Raw genomic sequence first — 27,368 nt, forward strand, 5'->3', positions numbered from 1 at the left:
AACCCTATATGGAACAAAAGAAAAAAAAATGAACAGATGCTTCGTTTGTGTCAATACACTTTTAGTTAGGTTTAAATTTTTATTTCAATTAAATTCTATTTTGAAAACATTAGAACAAAAAAAATGAAACCAAAATGCAGCGTTTCTTATGTGGAACCTTTGATTAAATGGCCACGTTGGATACCCGTCAAAGATTTAACTGTTAGTGACCAAAAAGGATAAATTCAAAAAATTGAATCATCATTTTATAATTTTTATAATTGAGTGATAGAAAAAGAAAATAATCCAGAATTGAGTGACCAATACTGTAATTTACCTTAAAATAAAATTTAATGTAAAAAATCATTTGACTTAGGCGGTGAGGGAAGTGGGGGCCCACAGTTTGGAACTTAAAGGGCGTCGATTGACTTGGTCGGAGATTCTTCGTTAAGACTTTTTGTTTATTGCTATAAAAAGTCCAGTGTGGCCTCGTCTTTTTTTCTGAGTCCTAAATTGGAGGAAGAAGAAAAGGGGAGGCACAATCATGGCGTGCAGAAAGTGAACATAGCATACAACATGACTTAAAATGATAGACCACGTTTTACAAATTTTCAAGACCTTTGGCTACAAATCAAATCAATGCGGCTTCAATTCTATCGGTTGATAGTTGGTTGCTTCAATTATTAAATACCCCCCGCAGTTAACTAGATTAGTTTTTAGTGTGAGTGGAATTTTAAAAACCAATAAATTATTCATATTTTAAAGTTAGGGAATTATGAAAAAGGCATTTTAATTTTGTTTGTATGGATGCGGGGTGCCGTGTTCTATAATCAAACTTCACCTTTGACAAAAATGCAAGGATACTCTTTTGTGTATGAACTGGGTTTCGGCCAAATGATTATTTTAGCATTATTTTTTTTATTAGTTTATTGAGGTGGAATATTCAACGGGTAGTATAGAATCATTTGTATGATTCAGAGAATATTCAAATCCAATTAAAAATAAATAAAACCATTTGCTATCATGAATTCCCCATTTGGCTACTGCCACGTGGGTAATCCTAAGTTGTTGCTGGAACCCAAAAGTCAGCTGTAGCAGCCAATGACAATTTGATAACATGTTGGCTATTGGCTGTCGCCATCCACAAATTGGAATTTGATGTAGTGGTGAAGATATCTGAGAATTTTTGAATGAGTGAGATGTTTAGTTTCAGTTATTTTAAATAGCTAAATCAATACCGTATCTAGTTTGAATTTGTTTGTTTCCGTTTTTTATAGTCATTATTTTGAGAATTAGATTGGTTAGATTAGAAATAATGGGTTAAACTGCCACGAGTTGGTATGGATTGATTGGGTTGAATTAAAAATCAATTGAATATGAGATTAAACCGGTTTTTCTATTTTTATTAGTTATAATTTTTTTAAAAATTTATTCAAGATAAACTAGTTCAACAAAGAATTCGTAATTTAATTAGTTTAAACACCAATACAATTCTAAAAACCTACTTTAATTCTGCCAGTAATAGATGTTACTGGTGTAGAGCCACATTTACTCTATTAGCCTTTTATATGCTGCACGAGGAGTAGCCATCAGTCAAAATTCAGCCTTTTTTCTTCCTCTTTATGGATCCAACTTAATAGGAAGAAGTTATTATTTATGGAAGACAAAAACACATTTAATTGGGATGTTTCATCGTTGGAGGAATGAATATAGCTCCTTCTCAATTTATGGTTGTCTAAACCACGAACGCCAAGCTCGACTAACAGTTTCTTTCCTCCTCCTACAGCAAATCCAGAGCGTGTGATATGAAGTAAGGACAAGTTGGTTCTTCTCTACATCAAGTATGTGGTCAGTGAATAAATCTGGGAAACTTAGTACATACTTGAACGTATTTTTGTATCGTAGTTCCGAGCACGTGTTATGCAGCTACCTTGGCAATTCGAAACAATGGTTGAAGGTTACCTTTCAATGATGAAATATGTAAAAAAAGAAAAAACCGGTTCTTGCTGCTACACTCAATCCAATTTCCAAAGATGACTTAGTTAATTATATCTTGCATGGTTTGGGAGAGGGATATGATGCTTTTCATGCTTCGATTAATGTTTTGAGTTTGTTTCAATTAATGTACTTCTTGGTATGTTACTCCAAAAAGAAAAAAAAAAGTTAGAACTTTCTATAAAAAAAAATTATATTGTCCAATATGGCTAGCAAGTAGGAAAACACAACACAGTTTTTAGGGTCTTTCTAGCCTAGAAGGCCTGGAAAATAGCAAAATCAACACCGAGGACCTTAACAACAACGAAGTTATGGTTAGAAAAAACAATCATATGCTAGAGGTAATGTTTTTCGGTTCGAAGGGTTCGCCAATGTATGTCAAATTTGTCAAAAGGTTTAACAGGCTACTTTAAAGTGCTATTTTCATCGTTTTAACCAGTTTATGCTAAGATAGCCCCGAATAGCACTGCCAAGATTTCCTCTTGGTATTTTGATTATGAGGCTTCCAATAATCTACTTTGGATTTTAATAATTTCTGTGCCCATTCTAAATACAAAGAAAGTTCTCTAGTTATGGTTGGAAACGGTCTCTCATTATCTGTTTCTTATTTTAATAATCTATTTGTCCATTTTAAAAAAAGTGTTGAATGGATTAAAAATTATTTTAATTGGATTAAAGTTAATTTAATCATCTAATTTTATTGTTATAATTTATAAAATGAATGCTTCTTATTTTCTTGATTTTTATTTTTATGCGTTTTTTTTTTTTGAAAATTTTAATCTATTATAGTCCAACGGGAAACTAGTAGTATGTGTAGCTCAACAAACCCTTTCAACAATTGTGACAATAAGTCTCACCGACACTATTATTGGCATCAGCTATGGCATGGAAAATTTCACTAACTTTGCCATCAAATTCTACTAAACCATCCTCTGTCTGACTCTAAATATATTTGGGTAGGTTAAGATTCACCTAATACGTGGAAAAAGATAAAATGGCCTTATGAGTCAAAACAATTACTTAGTGCGCCACATCTTTGGGCTTCTTCCAGGCTAATTTGGGCTTTAATGTCAATAGCTTGAAGTTATCTTTCCAACTATAACAATGGTGGAAATAGTGAAGCATGCCCGGATCTAGAATTCTATAAATAAACTTGAGTACATTGGATCAATTCCAACATTGGTTACCTAAGGTGTTTGTTGAAAACTCTAATCACTTATCTACATAAGTATTATCTTATTCATTAAAATAAAAGGGTCATATAGTGAACCTAATTGAATTAATGGAGTGATATTTTTGTATTGAAAAAGTGATCTAAAAATCAAAATGGCTTAAAAAAATCTATACGTTTTTCATGAGAGAATCCGATTCTAATGATTATCATTACTTTGTTATTTTAACCTTAAAAGATCCTAAATAATAAAATGAAAAAGAAAAAAAGTGCAATTATCATAAATCCCGGACGTTTAGAGGACCAAAGAGTCGCCAGTCGCGGACCCCACGTGATTCCTCTCCTTTATATCTAAATTATAGATTTAGTTCTTATACTTTTTAACTTTTTAAGTTTCAGTCCTAATCAAATGATAGTTGCTAAATTTATTAAGTTCTATTTCTAAAATATTATGTGGTGAAAACATTAACACATATATAATGTCATATTAGCTTGTTATTTTCACAGACTTATACATAGAAAAACAATTATGAATTTAATAGTGTTATCATTTGTCTTAAGATTGAAATTTTAACATTTGAAAAAGTATAAGGATTAAAAATGATCAAATTAGAGAGCATGGGTTAAATGTACAATTTCATGCATAGTATAGGAAACCAAAAGTGATTTAACTGCCATTGTATGGATCAATATTGAAAATTTGAAGTGCAAATAGTATAAGGACTAAAATTGATCAATTCCACGACGCATTGAGAGTTGGTAAAGGAGAGGTCTTAAGTACTCAAGTTCGAGACCAACCGTGCATAATTAAATCCACCATGAGTTGTTGTCATGAATGAGTTTTAGTTCGCTTAGTTAGTTTCGTATTTTGAATTGTTTCAATTCGTAGTTATTCTAATTCCTAGTTCGTTAGTGTTATAATAATTTGAATCCATACATAGCGCTTAATTGATATGTGTATGTAGAGATTAGAATGGACCAACTTAAAAGTATAGAGAGAGAGACTAAATCTACAATCATACATAATACAAGGAGCAATAACAGAATTTGACGTTTTAGAAGCCCAAAGAGTTTAAGATATCATATAAGTCGCCACCTTTCACAAACCCCACGTGAATCCGATTTTGGAACGTGACAAATGACGATTCCCAATTCCGAACTTTTTGGTACGTGTCCTTGGGGAAACCTGCAATGTGTGTTCCCATGATGATAAATCGCCTTACACAAATGACGGAAGCCTAATTTCGACAGTTCCCACATTCCACTCGCTGGCGCTAAAGCCTCAATTGAAACTTATATTAATCCATTTGCTAATCGCAAGAAAAGAAAAGGAAAGAACAAGTCTTTTAGAATCTAATCGTATATTCACTGCAATTTTCTCATCCAGATCTTCAACTCTTTCAAGGTAATTTCTTTCTAAATTCATTCCCTACTAGTTTAATATTATTACTTGCATTTCATAAGTTTGATTCGATTCTTTTTTCTTTTGGGAAATTATCGAAGAATTATCATTACTAAGTATAATGGTGAATTGTTTTGTTTTCTTGGATCGTCACTTTCATTTTTGCTCCGGTCATGAATTTGGAAATAATGCGATTAACAATGTTATTCTAGTATTTTTGACTTTAGATCATTCTGGAACGTAACTTTTGGAATCCAATTCATCAGGAATACCAAGTCTTAACCAGGAAGATGAGTAATAGCGTTGGCCAGATTTTGATACAGCAGCACTTCCTCCGTCCTACGGTTTTAAAGCATCAAAGCAAACTCAAAAATTCTTCTGGCGTCCCTAACATTTCCTTTTGTGCCAATGCTTCCCTGAGTAATTCGTTTGCCCAGCAGCGCAGGTCTTGGATATCTACAAAGTTCTATGGCAACAGATTGATAAGTAAGAGGAAGCAGAAAATAGCCATGGGGAGCCAACGGGCCTTTACGTTCATCCCTCAAGCCGTATTAGCTGCTGATCTGGCTTCTGAGGCAAAAAACATTTCTACTCTTGTTGCTTTTTTCTTCTTTGGCAATCATGGTAGTTACTTTGTTAAAGAATGGATCTCTATATAATTAAATAACATTATATATACACGCGCGCGCCCGAGATTATCGCATTACCTGTAACTTTCTTGGCTTTAATTTGAAATCATGCTGACAAGCATGGGTGGTAAATATTGTTTAGAGCTGTACTTTATAGGCCCAACTTTAGCTCTCTTGCTCTTCCTATAAATTTGACCTTGCTCTTCTTCCAGACTTGTTTACCAATTTCTCTAGCCTTTTTATTATGGAGGTAGAGGTGAAGATCATTTTAATGGTTGTCTTTTTGAGAAAAGGCAAATCAATAGGTCAATAAAAGGGAAAGGTGATCCCTGTCTATATAGCCACAGTACAATGCTTACCTAGTCAATGTGGGATGGTTTCCCACCTCAACCCTAGACAAAGGTGTAGACTGTGTTTTTGTCAAGGGTTGGTACAGATCCAAAACATCAGAGACAGTGGTGTTGAGGGGGAAAATTAGCACGTATCATCTAGCGAAGAGTTGGAATGTGGCTATATAATCAAGGAACACCTTCCCCTATTATTGAATTCAGCTGACCTGATAGTACCTATTTTGGGAACGTCTAGTGCCAAAGCCATGGAGTCCCGGATCCCTAAGACGGACAATGTAATGCACTTTATCTGCACCCTTGTGTGCTTTATTCCCATTGAAGCATATACATGGAGTGGGTGCAGGGCGAACAATTTCAGCAGAATTCCCATTCATTAGACAGAGAAGGTCACCATTGAAGCAGACATTATCCCATAGTGGGCATAGTCTGGCAACAATAGACTTCACATAAAAATTATCCTTAGGATGAATTTTCTCAGTTATTTTAAACTTTTTGAGCTTTATTTATAAGATCAATTTTTTTTTTTTGTGTTTTTTTGGCATAAAACAAAGTGTAGCTTTGCTAACTAATGTACTGTATTGCAGTTTGCGTTTTGTTTCTCCATTGAGGCAGTTGTTCTCAGTGCTTGCTATGCTAGTTTTATTAATACTTCTATCAAACTTAGTTCACTTAGATTTTTCAAATTTGAAGGTAAGGCTAGTTTTAAACCTTCTGCCAAACTTAGTTCACTTTGTTTTTTTCTTTTTTCTAGTTTGAAGACGAGGGATTCTTTCCCTTGGTAATTCTCTAGGTCTTGAAATCCAGGACCTACTTATTACAACTTACATTTCAGCATTTGGGCTTGGAAACTATGATTCTTAGGAATCTAAATCTTGCTCCTTGATTTCTTGAAATATCTTTTTTTTTTTTTAAATGTATTTGTTCCTTTCTTGAGTGGAGATGCATAAAGAAGCATTTTTTTTCCTTATTTGTTGTTCGAAAGAAAACAAATTATATCTGAAGCACTTTCCATTTTCAGAAATTTGCACGTGCTAGTAAATTCATTGGCAAACAAATTTGTTATTTTATTTATCTAAAAATTTTGATGCATTCTTACTTCGATGCAGCAGCACCTTGCAAGATTCAATGTTGATGGGAATATTGAATTGCAGGTAGTTATTGCTTGGTTATAAATAATTTTAGATACCCCATATACTCCGTATAAACCACTAGTTCACCTGACCTTAGCTTGGTATTTTTAGCTACTTCATGTCTTATAGTTGCACAAGATTCACCCTTTTTTAATTGAGCAGGTTGATGCTAGTACTCCTACTTCAGGGTCTATTACACAAGTAAATTTTAGAATCATTTACAGTAGCGACTCTTTACTCTTGCACTGGGGTGTGATATGCGATGGAAACGAGTAAGTTCACTTGTACCAGTTAGGAGTCTACATTGGTTGTGGATTTCATGTGTTTATATTGTGTTTCATTTTCATTATCACGGTTTGAGAAAGCTCTGTTCCATGCTTCTTTTCTTGCCCCCCCCCCTCCCCCTCTTTTTCTTCGACAGAAACTGGGTACTTCCTTCACGTCAACCGGAAGGGACCAAAAATTACAAGAATAGGGCCTTACGAACTCCATTTGTGGAGGTAAGAGCCAATAAATGAGACAATCACAAAAGTTCGCTTTTGACTAATCCTAATTTATTTTGTCTACAAATTGCTTTTCTGTAGTCTGGCTCCAGTTCCTATTTAAAGTTAGAAATTGATGATCCTAGCATCCAAGCTATAGAGTTTATCATATTTGATGAAGCCCGAAATACATGGCAAGTATCTGTTGTTTCTTTTTATTATGTTCATGCCATTTAGAAGGCTACTTAAAATGATTTCACTCTTTTTCTTCTCTATTTCCATTTGTAGGATAAAAAATAATGGTCAGAACTTTCATGTAAAGTTACCTCGGAAGGAGACATTGATTTCAAATATTTCATTACCTGAAGATCTTGTTCAGATTCAAGCATATTTGAGGTGGGAGCGAAAGGGTAAACAGATGTACACCCGAGAGAAAGAGAAGGCAAGTAATAAGTTTAATAATTATATAGTTTATTTGTTCATATTGTTAAAGCTAAGTCCTACATTTCCATTTCTTCTTCTTCTGGTCCTTTTTTGTTGTTTCCTTATTTCGTTGAATTGATTAATACTTACTATTAATTTTTCATTATATACCAAATAAGGAGCTCCACTGATGTGCTTTAAACAGTATTTTTGTGGAGTGGAGCAATTTATTGTGCAACATCTGATAAAATTTTTAGGCATGCCCCAGTTTTGGATAACAAACTGTTTTGGCTGCAATACCTTGGTTAGAATTTAATAAGTATGAAGGGTTCTTGTTGTTATTTCATTTTAGGCTTTTCAATCAGTGGAGCAATCTTCAGAGAAATGCAGGATTGTCATCTATAAATGCACACACAAACAATCATGTCATGAATTAAAGCTTTCTTTCTTCCTTTAAATCTCTGAACATATAGGAAATAGTATTTTTTTTTTCTGGATTTTTTCAATTTCTTCACTTGTCTCAAATAACTTCCGCTTCTCATAGGAAGAATATGAAGCAGCTCGTGCTGAGCTGTTGGAGGAAATAGCCACAGGTACTTCTGTGGATGACATTCGGAAAAAGCTAACAAAAAAAGGTGGACAAGAATTTAAGGATTCAGCTATTCATGAAAAAACAAACACAATACCTGATGATCTTGTCCAAATACAATCCTATATCCGATGGGAGAAAGCAGGGAAGCCAAATTATTCCCCAGAGCAGCAGCTTGTAATTTTCTAATCTCTTTCTAACTGGATATTTTGAGTCCTTTTTTCTTTTAAAGCCTTTTTATATTAAAGCAAATTGGACTAGGTGATTGCCCATTTACTTTTAAAAGGTTAGTTAGGAGGTCTCAGTCATTGCATGTTCTAAATTCTGGCTAAAGCAACGTCTCAATAATCAGAGGGAATTTGATGAAGCAAAGAAAGAGTTGCAATTCGAACTAGAAAAAGGTGCATCTCTTGATGTAATTCGAAAGAAGATTACTAAAGGAGAGATAGAGACAAAGGTTTCAAAGCCACCGCAGAACAAAAGATATTTTAGTGCTCAACGGACTCAGCGCAAGCAGAGGGACCTGATGGTGCTTCTTAATAAGCATTTAGTGAAATCTGTAGAAGGAAGTATAACAGTTGAACCAAAACCATTGACAGCAGTTGAAAGCTTTGCTAAGAAAATTGATCTGGATAGCAGCCCTGTTATGAACAAGAAAATTTACAAATTTGGTGAGAGGGAGGTTTTGGTAAGATAACTAGTGTTTCTCTGACTGCCTTCATTCTTTAGGGATGCTTACATGGAAAATATTTTAAAGTTTTGACTTCTTCCGAATATTCCAGGTGCTTGTCACCAAATCTGCTGATAAGATAAAGATTCACATAGCTAGTGATTTTGAAGAACCGCTTACCCTTCACTGGGCTCTATCTGAAAAGGCTGGAGAGTGGCTGGTAAGATCCCTTAAACTATTATGCTCCTCAGGAAGACTTTGGACTTTGGAATTTTTTCACTTTTTCTTTCATATAAATCTGAGACTAGTTTACGCAAACATTTTTCAGCCACCACCTCGCACTGTTCTCCCTCCAGGTTCAGTTTCTTTAGGTGGAGCTGCTGAATCAACATTTTCAACATGCTCTTTTGATGATCTTCCCAAACAGGTTCACTAAGTAGATTTCAATTTTATCATATTTTCCTTGTGAATGAAGTATTATAAAAAACTTTTCCTGTATTCATATCCTGAAATCATCTTTAGGTTCAATGCATTGTGTTGGAGATTGAGGACGGTAATTTTAAAGGGATGCCATTTGTTCTTCTGTCTGGAAAGAAGTGGATAAAACATAATGGCTCCAACTTCTATGTGGACTTCAGCCAGAGATTCAAGCAAGATCAAAAGGTTGTTTCTTGTTCATGATATCAACCAGGAAATTTTTTGTCCATGTTCTGCATATGTTATTTTTAATCAGTGTATTCCTGTATGATTAACTGGCCTTTTCTTGAAAATATAAGGATGCTGGTGATGGCAAAGGTACTTCAAAGGTTTTGTTGGATAGAATAGCTGAAATGGAGAGTGAGGCACAAAAGTCTTTTATGCACAGGTCAGCGACCTTCTGGGATGTAGATTTCATTTTGGTTTTACTGCTCATTTATGATATTGCACTGTTATCAGGAATTTAGTTATTGTAGTTTGCAATACTAAGATAGTTTGCCATCAGCTTCTGGAAGTCTACAATGAAATGGCTATAGGATTCCTTCTCATTCAGAGTTTTCACTCCTCTCCTAGAAAAGGCAGATAATCTGTCACATTACGGGCATGTTACAGTCTTACAGATAAAGCTAGTTACTTGAGTTCAAATAAAAACTATTTTATGTCATCCTTTTGAGTACCGATTGTTTGTTTCCTTTTGAACGCACCCTACTTTTGTGAGCCAGTAGGGCCTGAACAAAATCCTAGATGTAACCTGTGAGAGAAGTAGATATTCACTTTTATCTTTTCCCTTACCTTCACTTTGATTAAAAATTCTAAATCTATCCAAATTAGTTGCCAAGCTTATCCAGATTCTTCAAATGTAATAATTGAATTGCTCTAGTTGCTGGTGAATACAGTTTTCTTTTCCCTTAACGATTTAACTTATTTTGTAAAAATAATGATTTTCTAGTCATTTCCAATTGAGATAATGTCAGATTAATTTGTGACACCAACTCAATCAGCTGTTTAAATAGTAATATAGATTTGATAAATAAAACATTTTAAAATAAATTTTTATAAAAATGGAAATACAAATTTTTATTTATATTTTATACAATTATATTATATATGGTAAATAAATATTATATTTGATAATATGATTAATTTTCATGGAATTATTATCTATAATTGCATGAAGGATCCATGCATCCTTGTTCTCTTTTCCAATATACTAGCGTTTGACATTCTTACTCGAGTCTAAGCAATATATAGGTGGTGTGCATCATTTTAGCTCCTTCATGTGTTTTTTAATGGGGTCATACTTCCTTTAGGAAAAAAAAGGGTTCATATTTGGTTGAAATTTCACTCCAGCATATTAGTCTGTCATCTTTGAATTTCCATTGATGACTCATATTTTTCACATATAAATTTTCTGAGTTCTGTGTTCTGTTTATTTATGTTCAGTTGTCCATTGTTCTTCAAGGGATAAGTCTTGCTATTTCCCTTTATAGGTTTAATATTGCATCAGATTTAATGGATCAAGCCAAAGATAATGGTGAATTGGGCCTGGCTGGGATCTTAGTGTGGATGAGGTTTATGGCTACGAGGCAGCTCATCTGGAATAAAAACTACAATGTGAAACCACGGTACAGAGGAGATTAATTGACATGAGATTATGAGTGGAACTTTTGTGTACAAATTTTTTGCTATCATGCATGACAATTATATTAATGCAAATGTAGTTGTTATTGTATATCGTTCTGCAGGGAGATAAGTAAGGCACAGGATAGACTCACTGACTTGCTCCAGAATACATACACTACTCATCCACAGCATCGCGAGCTTTTGCGCATGATTATGTCTACTGTTGGTCGTGGAGGTGAAGGGGATGTGGGACAAAGAATTAGGGATGAAATTTTGGTCATCCAGGTCAATCTTGAAGAGCAGGTTTTTTTTTTTTTTTCAATTTTACATTATATTTACATGGGGTTTTATCTATCTATTTCAGAGGAACAATGACTGCAAGGGAGGGATGATGGAGGAATGGCACCAGAAGTTGCATAACAATACTAGTCCAGATGACGTTGTAATCTGTCAGGTATGAGATGCGTGTTCAGTGAAAATTCACCAAGAGGGCTCCAGCTAAAAGAAAATATGCTTGCAGGCACTGATCGACTATATTAAAAGTGACTTTGACATTAGCATCTACTGGAAGACTCTAGCTGAGAATGGAATAACTAAGGAACGCCTCCTAAGTTATGATCGTGCTATCCATTCTGACCCAAGTTTTAGGAGAGATCAGAAGGATGGTCTATTGCGTGATCTTGGCCATTATATGAGAACCTTGAAGGTGTGTCTTCTTAAACCTTGATAGTTTTCTTCATTATAACGTTCTTGATTTTTCATCGACGTTATGGTGAAGGAGGATATATGATAGGCATCCTTCATACATTGGTCCTAAGTACTTTAATCTCATTATCATAGAGATTCCTGTTGTCTTGTTTTAGGCGTAAGTTTATGTTTATCTGCTCTCTCATACTGCATTAATTTTCTTCAATTCTTTTTTCATTTGCCATATATAGGATGTTGCACTATATTAATAATTTCTTTCTAATTGTGATGTACACATAGGCTGTTCATTCTGGTGCAGATCTTGAGTCTGCTATTTCTAATTGCATGGGCTACCAAGCAGCGGTAATATCAGAAAGAAGGTAAAATTGTGTGGACGTTGTATTATTGTCAGCATTTGACAAATGCTTTCCTTGTTTGCAGGGTGAAGGTTTCATGGTTGGGGTGCAAATAAACCCTGTAGCTGACTTGCCCTCTGGATTTCCAGTAAGTTTAAGTTTATCTTCAGATTTCTTTCAAATGTGAGGTTTCCACCCAAAAAAGGTGACCATAAATTAGAGTTACACTTATAACAGGAATTGCTTCGGTTTATACTTCAACATGTTGAAGACAGAAATGTAGAAGCCTTGATTGAGGTTTGTAGCATTTTATTGGAGATCTGGAATAACTCTACCTGTTTATTTTCTCTGACATATCGTCTTTCAACCCCTTTTTCACAGGGTCTACTTGAGGCTCGTCAAGAGCTTCGGCCGTTGTTGTTGAAGTCTAGTGATCGTCTGAAGGATCTATTGTTTTTAGACATTGCCCTTGACTCTACCGTTAGGACAGCTACTGAAAGAGCTTATGAGGAGCTGAACAATGCTGGACCAGAAGTAAATCCTGTTGTCTTCACCATATTTTCTGTATCAAACATTTAGTATTTCTGTGCAATGCTCTTACTGATATGTACCTCTATTACATGATGTTGTGGGGGTCTTTGTTATATATATTTTTGTATATGAAAGCTTGATTAGGTTCTTGTGCTTCTTGCAGAAAATCATGTACTTCATCACTCTCGTCCTAGAAAACCTTGCACTTTCATCTGATGACAATGAGGATCTGATCTATTGTTTGAAGGTAAAATACCTCGTCATACAGTGTTAAGTTTATATTTCTTGGGGAAATTTTGATTAATGATATCGATTACTAAGTCAATCGTCCTTCCTCTAGTCGCTAATATTGAGAATTGAGTGCTAGCATATTAATGTGAATGGGTGGCCCGTCTTGTTGTACTTAGCAAAAGAGAAAGTTTGTAGAGCTCCATGGAAACACTTCAATTATGGCTTGTCATCATACAAAATCTCTATCATGGATGCTAACTGCTACTTCATTACTCTTGTAGGGATGGCATCATGCCATAAGCATGTGCAAAAGTCAAAGTGCTCACTGGGCACTGTATGCAAAGTCAGTACTGGATAGAACTCGCCTTGGACTGTCTAGTAAGGCTGAGTGGTACCAGCGTATCTTGCAACCATCAGCAGAATATCTTGGATCATTGCTTGAAGTAGATCCATGGGCTGTATGTTATTACCTCTTTAAATCTCAACATTAATTGATTGCTTTAAATTTTCCACTGTTAGTTGACGATAATCTTATTAACCAAAGTTGGAAGATAAAGTGGAGTCTTTGAATTTTTTCCAGATCAACATATTTACAGAAGAAGTTATCCGTGCTGGATCAGCTGCAACTTTATCTTCGCTTATTAATCGACTTGATCCTGTTCTTAGGGAGACTGCTCATCTTGGCAGGTAGGCATGTAATCATTGGACTGCTAACTGGCTCAGTTATTAGAAAATACTGGCAGTGCAACAATATTTTATGCAATTATACCTAGGCTTGATTCATTAAAGAAATATGAGCCTGCCACTATCTACAGCTGGGACTTTCTAATGCAAGTTGTCATGTCATGGGACAGTTGGCAGGTTATCAGTCCAGTTGAAGTTGTTGGGTATGTTGATGTTGTAGAAGAGCTGCTTGCTGTACAGAATAAATCTTATGACCGGCCTACTATTTTAGTGGCAAAAAGTGTAAAAGGAGAAGAAGAAATTCCAGATGGCACAGTTGCTGTATTGACACCTGACATGCCTGATGTTTTATCACATGTTTCTGTCCGAGCAAGAAATTGCAAGGTGATTACCTGGTTCATTGATACTTTTCCATAGCTGATAACTAAGTAAAAAATTTGGGCTAATACCAACTGCAGGTTTGCTTTGCTACATGCTTTGATCCTAAAATTCTGGCTGACCTCCAAGCAAACAAAGGGAAATTATTACGCCTAAAACCTTCATCTGCAGATGTAGTTTATAGGTAGTGTTATCTATCTTGATCATGAATATGTCTAATCCATCAAATATCATGACGCACGACTAAACAAATTTCTTGTTTTCACATAAGCAAAGGTAATTTGAATTTTGTTCTCTTTTTCATGCATTAACTTAGTGAGGTGAAGGAGGGTGACCTAGCTGATTCAAGTAACTTGAAGGGAGATGGTCCATCATCTATTACTTTGGTTAGAAAGCAGTTTGGTGGTAAATATGCCATATCAGCAGAGGAATTTACACCTGAAATGGTTAGACTTGCAAAATCTTATTCACTCTATATCCAAACTTTTATTTTTGCTTTTTAACCTACAGAGTTGCAATGAAATTGAATATTGGACTTTTCAAAGTTCCTTGCATGATATAGCTCTGAATTATGTTTGTAATGGTGTATGTCTAATTTATGCATGGGGACATTTTTGCTCCTCTAGGTCGGTGCTAAATCACGCAATATCTCATATCTAAAAGGAAAAGTACCATCTTGGGTTGGGATTCCCACATCAGTTGCCCTTCCATTTGGAGTATTTGAGAAGGTTCTTGCAGATAAGCTAAACCAGGTTGTTCTCATTCTGAACTTGGATATTGTCTCCCCGTTTTATTAATGCTTCTGTAGATGCAGTTAGTTTTCAATGACCTGATTCAGGGGTTCAAGTTTACCATTTTGTTCAGCAGCTTCGAGCTTGCATCAATAAGGTTCAAGCTCTTGGATTTATATTGTTGTGTGACCAGATGTCATATTCTGAAACAAATCTCGCAAGTAAACAATTGATATTCAAGTTAATCTAATTACGAACAACCAACAACCCCCCCCCCCAAAAAAAAGAAAAAAAAAGAAAAATGAAATGAAAAGGAATAAAAGAAAAGAAACTACAAATCCTCTTTTCTTCGTCGTTAACCGGTGTTATTCCATACTTGTTAAATATTGGATTTCTTCTGTTCTTATATTAAAGTTGAGCCCCTTTTCTCAGCCTCTTCATTTTTTTTGAAGTACTCGTGTCTAACATATAGATATGGGAATATAACCTCTAAGGATCCTCTAAATGCATGGAAAGCCTTAGACAAGCCTAAACACCCCTGTTGGATACATACCCGTACCTAACACTGACCCGAGTCTAAGTAGCATAGCTTCTATGCATTGCCAATTGGTTTTAGAGTGGATGCTTAATATGGTATTAGGGCCCAAATTTAGTCATGTTGTCGATCTTGCATAACCCCATGTGAGGTTGATGACCCCTAGCAAGGTTGTCTACGTGTAGGCCCTGTGAGCTACATTTGGTGGGGAGTATTATGTGGATTTGGCCCCGCACCTATTGCTAACTGATATGAGGTTGGATACTTAACACTTGTCTTTAAAATTATTAGGGGAAAAAAAACCTCTGGTAGGGCAGATATGGGATTTGATATAACTACTCTGGCTTCAGATTGGGATGTGAAAATTCTTAGAGCACTTAGTGCCTTTAGGTCAGTACATCCAAGTGCTCTTTAAGTCAGTACATCTCAAGTTGCAAAGGATTGGAAAAAAAGATTATTCCAGAATAATAATAATCAAATTGCTGATGCAAAATATGTTCTCTTGTGTCGATACACATTCAGATCCTCTACTTGTCAAGATAGTTCTCTTGTGTCATTATGTATGTAGCTCCTCTTCTTGTCAAAATAGTCCTCTTATCTGACAGGTTATATCCCATTCTTTCCTCTTTATTTCTCAGAGGGTGGTTGAGAAGTTGCAAATTTTGAAGAAAAAGTTGGGAGAAGGAGACTTTGATGCACTTGGGGAGATTCGTCAGACGGTTCTACAGCTGGCAGCACCACCCGAATTGGTATGCATTTTACCTGTTGAGCTTATGATGTTTCTTCTGCTAAGCCTTCATTTCCCACTTGGTAGCATCATTAGAAGCAGTCACAATAGCAAGTGACAGTGTTCTGTTGAGTTCTCTGTTTGACCAACAAAAATCTCCCTTCTCCCCCTATTACCTATATCTCCATGAAAATCAGATTTTTCTTTCCCTTTTTTTGAAAGATTTCCGTGCTTTCTTTTCTTGATAGAAGCTGATAGTCCTGAATCAGAGATTTCTTTGGGAGGGAACTAGTCAGATTTATTTCAATTTCTTATATCCTCCAGGTGAAAGAGCTAAAGACCAAGATGCTGAGTTCTGGAATGCCTTGGCCCGGAGATGAAGGTGAACAGAGGTGGGAGCAAGCATGGACTGCTATAAAGAAGGTCTGGGCCTCAAAATGGAATGAGAGAGCATATTTCAGCACCAGGAAAGCCAAACTAGACCACGAGTACCTATGCATGGCTGTCCTGGTTCAGGAAATAATCAATGCTGATTATGCATTTGTTATCCATACTACTAATCCTTCTTCAGGGGACTCATCAGAGATCTATGCTGAGGTATGTACCACCAGTTATCATGTTCTTTGATGCTCGTTGGGGAAATAAAATGGAATTATTGGTACCATGACGTAGGTGGTGAAGGGACTTGGAGAAACTCTGGTTGGAGCTTATCCAGGTCGTGCTTTGAGTTTTATTTGCAAGAAAAACAATCTCAGCTCTCCTCAGGTAAAACATGTCTGCAGATTTAATTGGAGATTTTAGGTAAATTTGATACCATAGCTTGAAAAATATGGAATTAATAATGTAATGCAAGCAGACGAAGAAAGCTATCACTGCAATGGCCTTTTCATCATATTATTGAAATAAAACTATATTTGATCACAATGCTGCTATCATATCCATTAACAATTTCTAGAACGTTTCAGGTATTGGGATACCCGAGCAAACCAATTGCTCTCTTCATAAGGCGTTCCATTATCTTCCGCTCTGATTCAAATGGTGAAGATCTAGAAGGTTACGCGGGTGCTGGCCTTTATGACAGGTAATCTCTTTCCGAACTCTCTGCACAAAGACAGTGATGTACATATTTATTCTCTGTGTTTGTTTCGGTTTTTCATTTTGTCAGACTAGTGCCCCGAAAGGAAGGGTTGAGATTCTGCTAACCTTTTTCAGTTAATGGTGATCAATGTCTGAACATTATGTTCTTTGGAGATATAGATTGGAAGCTATGTACTTGAAAACATTCATTCATTCCCAATTTTCAACATTCCTGACAAATGATTTTATTTGCAGTGTGCCCATGGATGAAGAAGAGAAAGTAGTGGTTGATTACTCATGTGACCCATTGCTAAACGATGGCAAGTTCCAACAATCTATCCTGTCTAGCATTGCAGGGGCAGGAAAGGCTATAGAGGAACTTTATAGATCCCCGCAAGATATTGAAGGTGTGATTAGGGATGGTAAGGTGTATGTTGTCCAGACAAGACCCCAGATGTGATCCCTTTTTGTTCTATAGTATTTATTCTTTATGGCAAGCCTTTGTAAAGTGAAGGGGAAAAGAGAGCAAAGGAAGCAGGAAAACAAAAAAACAATGAAAACAAAATTAGGAAAAGAATAAAGAGGGGTTATTTAAAACCACAAAAGTAAAAAGTTGGTATGTAGTATCAGACGCCATCTTACAGGGTGGCCGATTCAGTGCTTTTATTATTATTATTTTGTAATTTCTAGTAAATACTATGCTCCCTGTCCCATGGTAGTATTATCATATACTATTGATTATTTTTCAAGTGAAATAATAAAGATATTTTTTTATTTTATAATTGTTTCAATACTTTTGTTTAATTTTATTTTTAATTTATTTTCATTCGCCGTGATGGTTTTGGAAATTTTGGGTTAATTTTTATGTGGTGCTGCAATTTGGGGTGTATCCCCCCTCCCAAAATGGAATCTAAATTTCTAAGAAAAATGTTGAAAAATATAAAAATAGAAATTGAGTGTGAAACTCTTTAACTTAATTGATATATTTCATCAATTAATAAAATCATATGATTTGAGGAAACATATTTTGGAGATTGCTTTAAATAGTATATTTAGTCAAGGTTTATTAGATTGAATTGCAACGCTGATTGTTTAGACAAATCTTTTTTGTCGATAACCTCATACCAATCAATTGAATATTGATTAATATGTAATCGATCGAACACTACTTGAAAACGGCTCTTATGTTTAGAAACGAAATGTTCCAAATGCTTCTGGAAATTCTTGCTCCCATTGGACCATTTGTATCTATATGCATTAGGATCTCAATTCATGGATCTCTCAGTCCGAGAAATCAAAATAAGAGGATCGAACCATTTTCTCTGACTCTTTTTCAAATTCGATAAATGTTGGTTGATCGTATATTTCATTATAGTTCTATGATTCAGAGTATAATTGTCAAGAATCTACGTTTATCTTGTTCATTGTTATTAATGTGTATTCATCTTATAATATGGTTCGTTCAAGGATTTGATATAAATTTTATGTTTTAAAATATTTCATATAATTAAGAGATTTGTATAGGTTATTGTATAAAGAGAATTTAGTACTTATTTTTTTATAGTGAGAAACTTTATTAGATGAATGCATATTAATAGTAAAAACTTGTTGTAGTTCTACTTGTTGAATTCACATGAGTGAACTTAGTGGTGAAAGTATTATTTTTCAAGGTGTAAAGGTGAAGAAAACTATCATGGATGTGTAATAGATTAGGATCACTTGTTGCGAGTGTTAAAGTTAGTGAATATTTCTTATTGAGTTAGGCTTCGCAGACATAGGGAAACTGAAATGTGTAAACAACTCTTGTGTTTCCTATTTGTTTATTAATGTTTATTCGGTGTTGAAGGAGTGCCCATTCTCTTATCACTCCTTCTAAGTACTTGGCCTATATATCAGCGGCATTTTGAGTTTCAATTGGTATTGAGGAGTTGCTAGATTCAAGTTATGGAAAGTTCATCTACTTAAAGACCCCCTATACTAGAGGTTGGCAATTATGGTTATAAAAAAACACGCTTTACATTAAGTGATAAGAAGACATGGTGTGTTGTGCTGACTGGATGAGAGCCATCCAAAATGGATACAAGAAGTGGAAGGGTTATTAAGTCAAAAGCACAATGGACCATTGAGGAAGAGAAAGTGATAGATAATAACTCAAAAGCTTTATATGCAATATTTTTTGGAGTTAACATGCAGGAGTATTGAAAGTGCATGGTTGTAAAGGCTACTTGGGATATCTTGGAGACTGTTTATGAATGAATATCCACAGTCAAGGTTTGAGAGCTTAAGGATGCAAGAGTCAAAAACAATTGGAGAATTTTATGTTGAATTGTGTGACTTATCAAATCAGGTTTTTACTTTCGATGAAGAATATTCTAATTCTAAATAGATATAAAGTTGTTAAGGTCTCTCTCTGAGAGATTTTCAATTAAGATTACAGTCATTGAAGAGGCCAAGGATCTTAAGAGATTGGCCACTGATGAACTTATTTTTTTTTATAGACCTTTGAGATGAATTTACATGAGGCTAAACGCAACTGAGGAAAATGAGACAAAAACATTACTTTTTAGGTAAATGAGGAAGTGCCAACTCCTTATAATGCTACTATAGAAGATCTCCCTGAGCATATAACTTTACTCACTCAGAATTTTAATAAGGCTTTTAAGAAACAGGCAAGGAAATTCAAGAAGTTCGAAGTCAATGCCAATTTCCCAAAAACAAGTCAAAGGGGGTAATGGTTAAAGGAGAATGTGAGAAGGATAAGAAGAAGGGTGTGCAATACTATTAGTTCTAAGGATCTATTCATATCCAATTCGAGTGTGTTAACAGTCTAGAAAAAGAATAAAGTCACTTTATGTAACTTGGAGTGATGAAGACTCTTTTAGTGGATTTGATTCAAAAGAAGATCATCAAAACTTTATTACTTTTGCTGTCAGGACTATTTGTGGAGAGGATTTTGATAAAGATTCTAATGTTGGGATAGATAAGAATTTATTAAAAACTTATAAAGTGATGTTAGGCAAATGGAGAATGGTATGTGATATCAACACTTAGTCATCATAAGAAAACAAACAATTGAAGGATGAAAATGGATTATTGATTAAACAAGTAACTACTAAAGAAGCTTTCCTTATAAAGGAATTAGATAACATTGTGATGGTCAAGAAAGAGCTTGCTAAAACAAAGCTTATGCTCGAGAAGTTCACTACCAGTAAGACAAACTTGATGAGATTTTGGCAGTTAGGAGGAGAGATCAAGGCAAGAGAAGCTCAGGCTTTATTGATAAAGGTAAAATTGTAATAGAAAGTCCTATAGTCTTTGGTAAAGAAACCAATTTAAAGGAAGTTGGTGAAAGCTCTAAGTTGGTGTTAGTCAAGCTGTCTTAGAAGAGTTTTTATTCCCATAAGGTGATTTGTCACTATTTTGGTGTTCTTGGTCATATAAACCATGATTTTTCAAGTGTTACATGATCTGTGATAGAGGAATTCAGTGCCTAAGGTAGTGCCCACTTCACGTGGAATTGTAGTTGGAAAAGTGTAGAAACGAGTATGGATGAAGAAAGAAGCTAAACATTTCCTAGTTGAGTTTTGTTCCTTAAAGTCCACTATTGATGAAAATTTATATTTTGATAGTGCTTGTTTACAACACATAATAAGTAACCAAACATACCTCATTGAGTTTAGAGATTTTCTTGTTGGAAGAGTGACCTTTGGTGATGGGAATAGATGCCAGATACTTGCTAGAGGTACCTTGAATGTTCCTAGCACACCCATATTGAAGAATGTGTTGCTCATAGATGATCTCAAAGCCAATCTTGTAAGCACCAGTCAATTATATGACCAAGGCATGCTTGTGAATTTCACTAAAAACAAGTGTATTGTGACTAATGATTCTGATGAAGTGATCATAGAGGGTGGTCATACATTTGATAATTGCTACAATATGATGTTGTTTATCCATTGCAATAGTGCTACAACTTTAAAATTGGAGCTATGGCATGAGAAGCTTTGCCATATTTGCTTTGAAAGCTTGAAAGACTGGTGAGATATAAGGCAGTTCGAAGTGTTCCTAAACTTACAGGAACCATTCCTAAGGTGTGTAGCAGCTGTATGAAAGGTAAATAACATTGAGAGAAGCATAGAAAGATTACACATGTTCAGAACAAAGCTCTACTTGAGATCTTGCACATTGATTTGTTTGATCCTATGCAAATAGAAAGCCTTGTAAGAAAGAAATATGTCCTTGTGTGTGTTGGTGACTACTCTAGGTATATGAGTAAGGTTTTTTAGAGAAAATTTTTATATATTTGATAATTAAAAAAAACTGTATAGGGGGTTTATGAATGAAAATGGAAAGATCATTAGCATGATAAGGAAAATACGCAGTGATCATGGACGTGAATTTAAAAATGATGATTTTGCTAAGTTCTATGATAAACAAAGAATTAGCCATGAATTTTCTACACTAAAGACATCGTAACAAAATGGTGTAGTGGAGCGTAAGAACAGGATTGTGCAAGAAATGATTAGAGTTATGCTCAACAACAAAATTATTACACATTATTTTTGGGCTAAGGCAATGAACATTGATATTCATGTGATTAATAGAGTGATGATTAGACCAAAGACTTGCGTGACCTTATATGAGCTGTGGAAGGGAAAGAAGCCTACTATGAAGTGTTTCCATGTTTATTGGAGTACATATTTCATCCTGAAAGACAGAGACCACAAAGGTAAATTTTATTTAAAATCTGATGAGGGTATTTTCCTTAGTTATGCCATTAATAACAAAGCTTATAGGGTGTTCAATAAACGTACTTAGAAAGATCATGGAGTTAATCAATGTGGTGGTTGATGATGCTAGAGTTCATGAAATTCACAGTGATGCTGATGGAGGCAAAACTCCTAATTCAGTGCCTGAGGGAGAGCTCACTCCCGTTGGCACTGCTAAGTCTAAAGAAAAATTAGAAGCAGAAAGTCAAGATGTTCAAGTTATTGATCTAGTCAATAATCAGTATAATGATGATGGGCCACTTCAAACTTTAGTAAGAGTTCGAAAGAATAACTCACCTACTAATATACTTGGTGATAATCATGATAAGATCAAAACAAGAGGCAGAGGGAGTGCCCTCTCTCCTTAACATTGCTAAGTCTAAAGAAAAGTTAGAAGTAGAAAGTCAAGATGTTCAAGTTACTGATCTAGTCAGTGATCAGTCTAATAATGATGTGACACTTTAACCTTTAGCAAGAGTTAGGAAGAATCACTTATCTATTGACATAATTGGTGATGTTCATGATGGGATCAAAATAAGGGGTAGACCTAGACTAAACTATAGAGCATGTTTCGTTTGGCTTACTACACTTCTCAAATTGAGCCAAAATGAGTTGAAGAGGTCCTTAAGATTGTTGATTGAATTTAGACCATGCAAGAGAAGTTACAATAGTTTGAGAAGAATGAAACATGGGAGTTAGTACCTAGGCTATCTAGTTGCAACATAATTGGCACCAAATGGATTTTCAAAAACAAGACATGTGAGCAAAGTAACATCATAAGGAACAAAACCTGACTTGTTGCTCAGGATTACACTTAAGTGGAGGGCAATGATTTTGAAGAAATCTTTACTCTTGTTACTAGACTTAAGCTATTTCAAATGGATTTAAGAGTGCTTTATTGAATGAATTTCTAAATGAGGTGTATGTTACTCAGCCTAAGGGATTCGAAGACCTATCTCGTTTAGAGTATGTTTATAAATTGAGAAAAGTATTGTATGATTTAAGCATAGTATGAGAGGTTATCTTATTATTTGATTGTTCAAGGATTTGAAAGAGGTTCTATGGACAAGGCATTGTTCATAAAGAGTAGAGGGACTAAAATCATGGCACAAATATATGTTAATGACATAATATTTGGTTATACTTCAGTTGCTGTCAAGGATTCATATGTGAAGTTGATGTAAAATGAGTTTGAAATGAGCATGGTAGGGGAACTATCCTTCTTCGTTGGATTTCAAATCAAATAATTGGAATATGGTGCATTTTTATCATAAGAGAAATATATCAGAAATCTTGTGAAAGATTTTGGTATTGATCAATCAAACCCAACCAAGACACATATTGTAACAGCCTAATTTTCAGTAGTGTCAGAATAGTGATTTGAGATCACTAAATCTGATGAAAACGTTAGAAAATTTATTAATTAATAATTATAAGTTCAGCGTGATTTTAGAAATATTTTTGAATGAGTGAATTTTGTGATTTAAAAGAAATTACTAGGTAAATTGGGTTAAAAACGAGGTATCGAGACCTCGATACTATAAACTGAGCTGTAAATATTTTTATAAATATTTACGAGTGTCATTAGGATAGTATTAAAGTTTCGTTAAGTATTTTAATGTTCCGATGGTTAATTGATTAAAAGGACTAAATTGCAACAAGGGTAAAAGTTTAATTATAGATTAAAGAAAAGTTAAAAGGACTAAATAGGTAAATATGCCAAGTCCCATAAATGAGGCGGCATATGCATGATAAAATCTGAGATTTTTTGAAGTATATTATTATTTTATTATATTGTAAATTATATTAATTATATTATATTATTATATTTCAAATAAATAAAATTGTTGACAAATGCATGGTGTATATGATGACATGTGGAAGAATGAAATACATACATATTAGTAATGATTACATATTTACTTATTATTTAAGTAAGAAATATTATATTGTTATTTTATTGTTATTATATTAAACTAATTTAATAAAAGAAACAAAAGATAGAAAAGAGAAAATTTACGGTTAGTATTACCATAATTCAATTTAATTATTAATTGTTAAAATTTAAATTAATATACATGATAAGAAAATTGAGGTGAGTATCATGATTGAATCGAATGAAATATATATATATATATACGTATTGATATTGAATTTATTGATAGTAATTGTTGAATTTTGAATAATATGTTTAGTAAATAAAATAAGGAGAATATCGATATTTAATTGAATGAATTAAAAATATGAATTGAATAAAAGTGAATTAAATTATGAATAAGTGTGAATACGTGAATTGAGTATTGACTGAAAAGTGGTTTTATTCGAATCGAGGTATGATTTGTGAAATATGTATTGGTGCTGAATTGTATATTGATTTGAAAGTGGGAAGTGAATTTGAAATAGAAAAATGTATTGAATCAAATGGTGATTAAATTGTATAATGATTTGAATTGAAAGTATGAGAAAGTGATTGAATTGAAATATGATTCGGAAACCCTATTAACTAGTCGAATTTGAGTCGGATATAGTTGGCATGCCATAGGATTGGAAGTGTTCAGGGATACTTCAACCTTGAGTCGATGAGACACTGGGTGTCATACTGTTACTTCGGATAGATTCGATGAGGTACTGGGTACCAACTTGCTTCGGCTTTGCCGATGAGACACTGGGTGTCAACTATTGCTTGAACTATCCGATGAGGCTTTGGGTGCCATTCGGTGTGTTTGGTTGGATCCGTATCCGCCAAGGTCCGAGTCAAGTTAATAGGGTAAATGAATAATTTTGATAATATAAATTTTATTAAATGATCTTGAATATGAATCGAAATGAGATATTAAATTGAGATATGGAAATGAAATGTATGAACCAAGGGTTCAAGAAATAGTTAGCGATTTAGTTCATGAAATGATTTTGGTAGTATGAGATGTAAAAATATAAGTAAAGAAAAGCAAATTGAAATAACTATTGCTGAGAAATGAGAAGTGAAAATAAAATGATTCTAAATAGTGGAATTATATGTGAATTTAATTAAATACAAGATTGAAATATTGCTTATTGTTATTAATGATCTAGTTGATTTAAAGTATGAGACAATTAACGAATAATTGTAGACATAAATTAACTGTATATAATTTATTGGTTAATGTTATTAATTTGAATTATGGTAATACCACTGAGTATTCCCATGCTCAGCGTACGGTTGTTTCCGTGCGCAGGTTAGTAGAAATCCAGTGTTCGGTCCAGCATCCAGAGTAGTCCCGACCTCAGTGAAATTTAGCGATGTACCTTTCTTTTGATAACGTGGCATGTACCTAAGTAATGTTTATACCTAAGTGATGTATAGGGATTAGTCATTTTGAATGTTTTTATCTATGATATTGCTAAAGGAAGATGTGTGAGTATGTGATAATGTTTGGTAATATGTATATTTAGATGATAAATCATGCATGGAAATCATGAAAGAGTAAAAGTTTGCAAATAAACAGATTTCAAGCAACTACAGTAATGTGACTTTGAAAAATCACCTAGGATAGTATAAAATTAATTAGAGGGTGAATGATATATGGAATTAAAGCTTGTTGAGTCTATTTTCATGGAAAAATAACGGTTTAACAAAAGAAATTTTATATTTTGAGATATGAGAACTTTAGTGAGACAGGGTCAGAACTGTTTTTGGAGTCCTCTGTTCTAAGTTTAGAAAATCATTATAAATTGAAAAAAAATGGTTATGAGTTGTAGTTTATATCTATAGATTCCTTATTGAGTCTATTTTCTGTAGAAATGAGTAATAACTTCATATGAAAATCCTATAATGAGAAAATTTATTTTTAGTGGCAAGAGATCAGGACAGTCAAGTGGTGAAACAGGGGAGACTTTAACTAATAAACTGTACTAATTGGCTGAACCAAAAATTCTGAAAATTTTATAGTAGGAAGATATATGAGTCTAGTTTCAGGGAAAATTTGCAGAATTAAATTTCGAGTCCCGTAACTCGATTTATAATTAATTTAGTAACTGCTGCACGATTAGACAGATTGCTGTAAATAGTGAAATTAATTTTCAAAACAAGTTTTTATGCTTCGAATTAGTAAGATAAGCTAAGTAATGCCTCGTACTCGACTCCGGAAACGGTCTCGAGTAAGGGGTGTTACACATATGTTTGTTAATGAGAAACTATGTACAAATGCTAAAGGGCAGACTCCTCCAAACCATCTATAAAAGCATGATTGGAAGCCTTTTGTATCTCACTACAAGCCATCATGATTTGTGCCTTAGTGTTGGTGTATGTGCAAGATGTCAAACTAATCCATGAAAATCATATGTTAAGATAGCCAAACGGATCATTAGGTATGTCCATGGCACTATTGATCTTAACATTTGATTTACTGAAGATAGCTCTATGTGTTTAATTGGATATAGTGATGTTGACTGGGTTGTGAATATGGACGATTGAAAAAGCACCTGTGGATGATATTTTTACTTGGGAAATAATCTAGTTTAATGGTACAATAAGAAGTAATGGTCTATTTCATTGTCTATAGTAGAAGTAGAATACATTGCAACAGGTAGTTGTTGTTCCCAATTATTATGGATGAGGCAAATGCTAAAGGACTTTGGGATTGCATTATCAATTTCCACAGCATATTGTGACAACACAAGTGCCATAAACATATCAAAAAACCTTGTACAACACTCTAGAACCAAACACATCAATATAATGCACCACTTTATTGGGGAATTGGTGGAGAATAGTTTGATTGAGTTGAGATATTTGTCTACACAAAGTTGATTTGTTCACTAAAGCATTAGATGCCAACAAGTTTGAGAGCTTAAGAAGCTTAGTTTGTGTATGTCTCGCATAAAGTAACTATAGTTAAGAGAGGCAACCAAATGATTATATTAGATGCCATTTTGTAGATTTTATTCCCAATTTTTAGCTAATTTTTAGGGAATAATTTAGTATTTTTTTCTTCAATTGCAATTATGGTAGGAAAATTTGAAAGATTTTCTCTCTCTAATATCTCAGGATAAATGTGCAATAATGAGGAAGTAACAACTATCTTTCCTTCTTTAAATAGTCATCTTGTCATATTTGATTATTTACTTTGATCTTTTACAAGTTCTCCATAGATATTCTAGCTTACTTGTGGCTGAAGTTGTTCATTGTTTCAAGCTCTAATAATCGATTCAAAGTTTTCATCGTTTCTCCTCAATGGCTCGCACAAAGATGACCATCAATAAAAATTTTAAAAGTCAGCAGAAAGCTCAATAGTAATCCGATGATAGTGATTAAGTAAACAAACTCAGGCTACCATTAAGACAGTTTAGGGAGTGTCTACTCTCTGAAACCTTGTTAAGATTGAGCCCACTTAAAACCCTCATGAAATCCCTTCCATCAATTCTATTGATGTCCTTGGTAAATCAAATGCTATGGAGGAACCAAAAACTTTTAATACCGCTATCACCGATGTCTCTCAAACCCAAACCCTACTGATGAACCTATTATTGTGTCATCCAAGACATATTCTCCAACCCCCTTACCAAACCAGGTCCTTAAATTGAAGCCTTAATCCAGGCCTTAACATCCCAAGTATCTAATCTTGAAACCAATCCTACCATTGTTCCTTATCCAACCATTGAACCTTCTTTAGCATCATCCAATCTTATCAAGGTTCATGCTTTCACCACTAATATCAGAGAACCTTTAGTAGAAGAAGGGGTCGAAAAGAAAATAGAAGAAGA

General features: G+C 34.3%; 1 protein-coding gene across 3 annotated transcripts; it reads left to right on the top strand.

Moving 5' to 3' along the window:
* Positions 1-4,375: 4,375 nt before the first annotated feature.
* On the top strand, positions 4,376-17,639 carry LOC105764286 (alpha-glucan water dikinase, chloroplastic). 3 transcript variants are annotated; one of them, XM_052625498.1, is made up of 33 exons: positions 4,376-4,550; positions 4,814-5,122; positions 6,636-6,677; positions 6,819-6,928; positions 7,078-7,156; positions 7,241-7,332; positions 7,427-7,584; positions 8,110-8,327; positions 8,485-8,838; positions 8,933-9,040; positions 9,149-9,247; positions 9,343-9,483; positions 9,597-9,685; positions 10,788-10,922; positions 11,043-11,205; positions 11,285-11,374; positions 11,441-11,626; positions 11,908-11,970; positions 12,049-12,111; positions 12,201-12,260; positions 12,345-12,497; positions 12,658-12,741; positions 13,007-13,183; positions 13,306-13,412; positions 13,580-13,793; positions 13,868-13,971; positions 14,104-14,233; positions 14,414-14,539; positions 15,692-15,802; positions 16,105-16,377; positions 16,453-16,545; positions 16,746-16,861; positions 17,113-17,639. In XM_052625498.1, exons 2-33 carry the CDS (start codon positions 4,838-4,840, stop codon positions 17,315-17,317), a joined length of 4,428 nt encoding a protein of 1,475 aa, XP_052481458.1. In that variant the 5' UTR covers positions 4,376-4,550; positions 4,814-4,837; the 3' UTR covers positions 17,318-17,639. The 3 variants fall into 3 exon arrangements, with proteins under 3 accessions (XP_052481458.1, XP_052481459.1, XP_052481460.1); XM_052625499.1 differs by having other exon boundaries at positions 4,380-4,550; positions 8,503-8,838; XM_052625500.1 differs by lacking the exons at positions 4,376-4,550; positions 4,814-5,122 and adding an exon at positions 5,161-6,216.
* Positions 17,640-27,368: the final 9,729 nt, after the last annotated feature.

The sequence above is a fragment of the Gossypium raimondii genome, chromosome 12 (genome assembly GCF_025698545.1).
Source record: "Gossypium raimondii isolate GPD5lz chromosome 12, ASM2569854v1, whole genome shotgun sequence".
Lineage (NCBI taxonomy): Eukaryota > Viridiplantae > Streptophyta > Magnoliopsida > Malvales > Malvaceae > Gossypium > Gossypium raimondii.

Excerpts from the sequence above, each read along its gene's own strand:
- LOC105764286 (XM_052625498.1), top strand. The coding sequence starts at position 4,838 with ATGAGTAATAGCGTTGGCCAGATTTTGATACAGCAGCACTTCCTCCGT. Across the intron at positions 9,484-9,596 it reads GATTCAAGCAAGATCAAAAG|GATGCTGGTGATGGCAAAGG; the intron begins GTTGTTTCTTGT and ends TGAAAATATAAG. Across the intron at positions 15,803-16,104 it reads TGGCAGCACCACCCGAATTG|GTGAAAGAGCTAAAGACCAA; the intron begins GTATGCATTTTA and ends TATATCCTCCAG.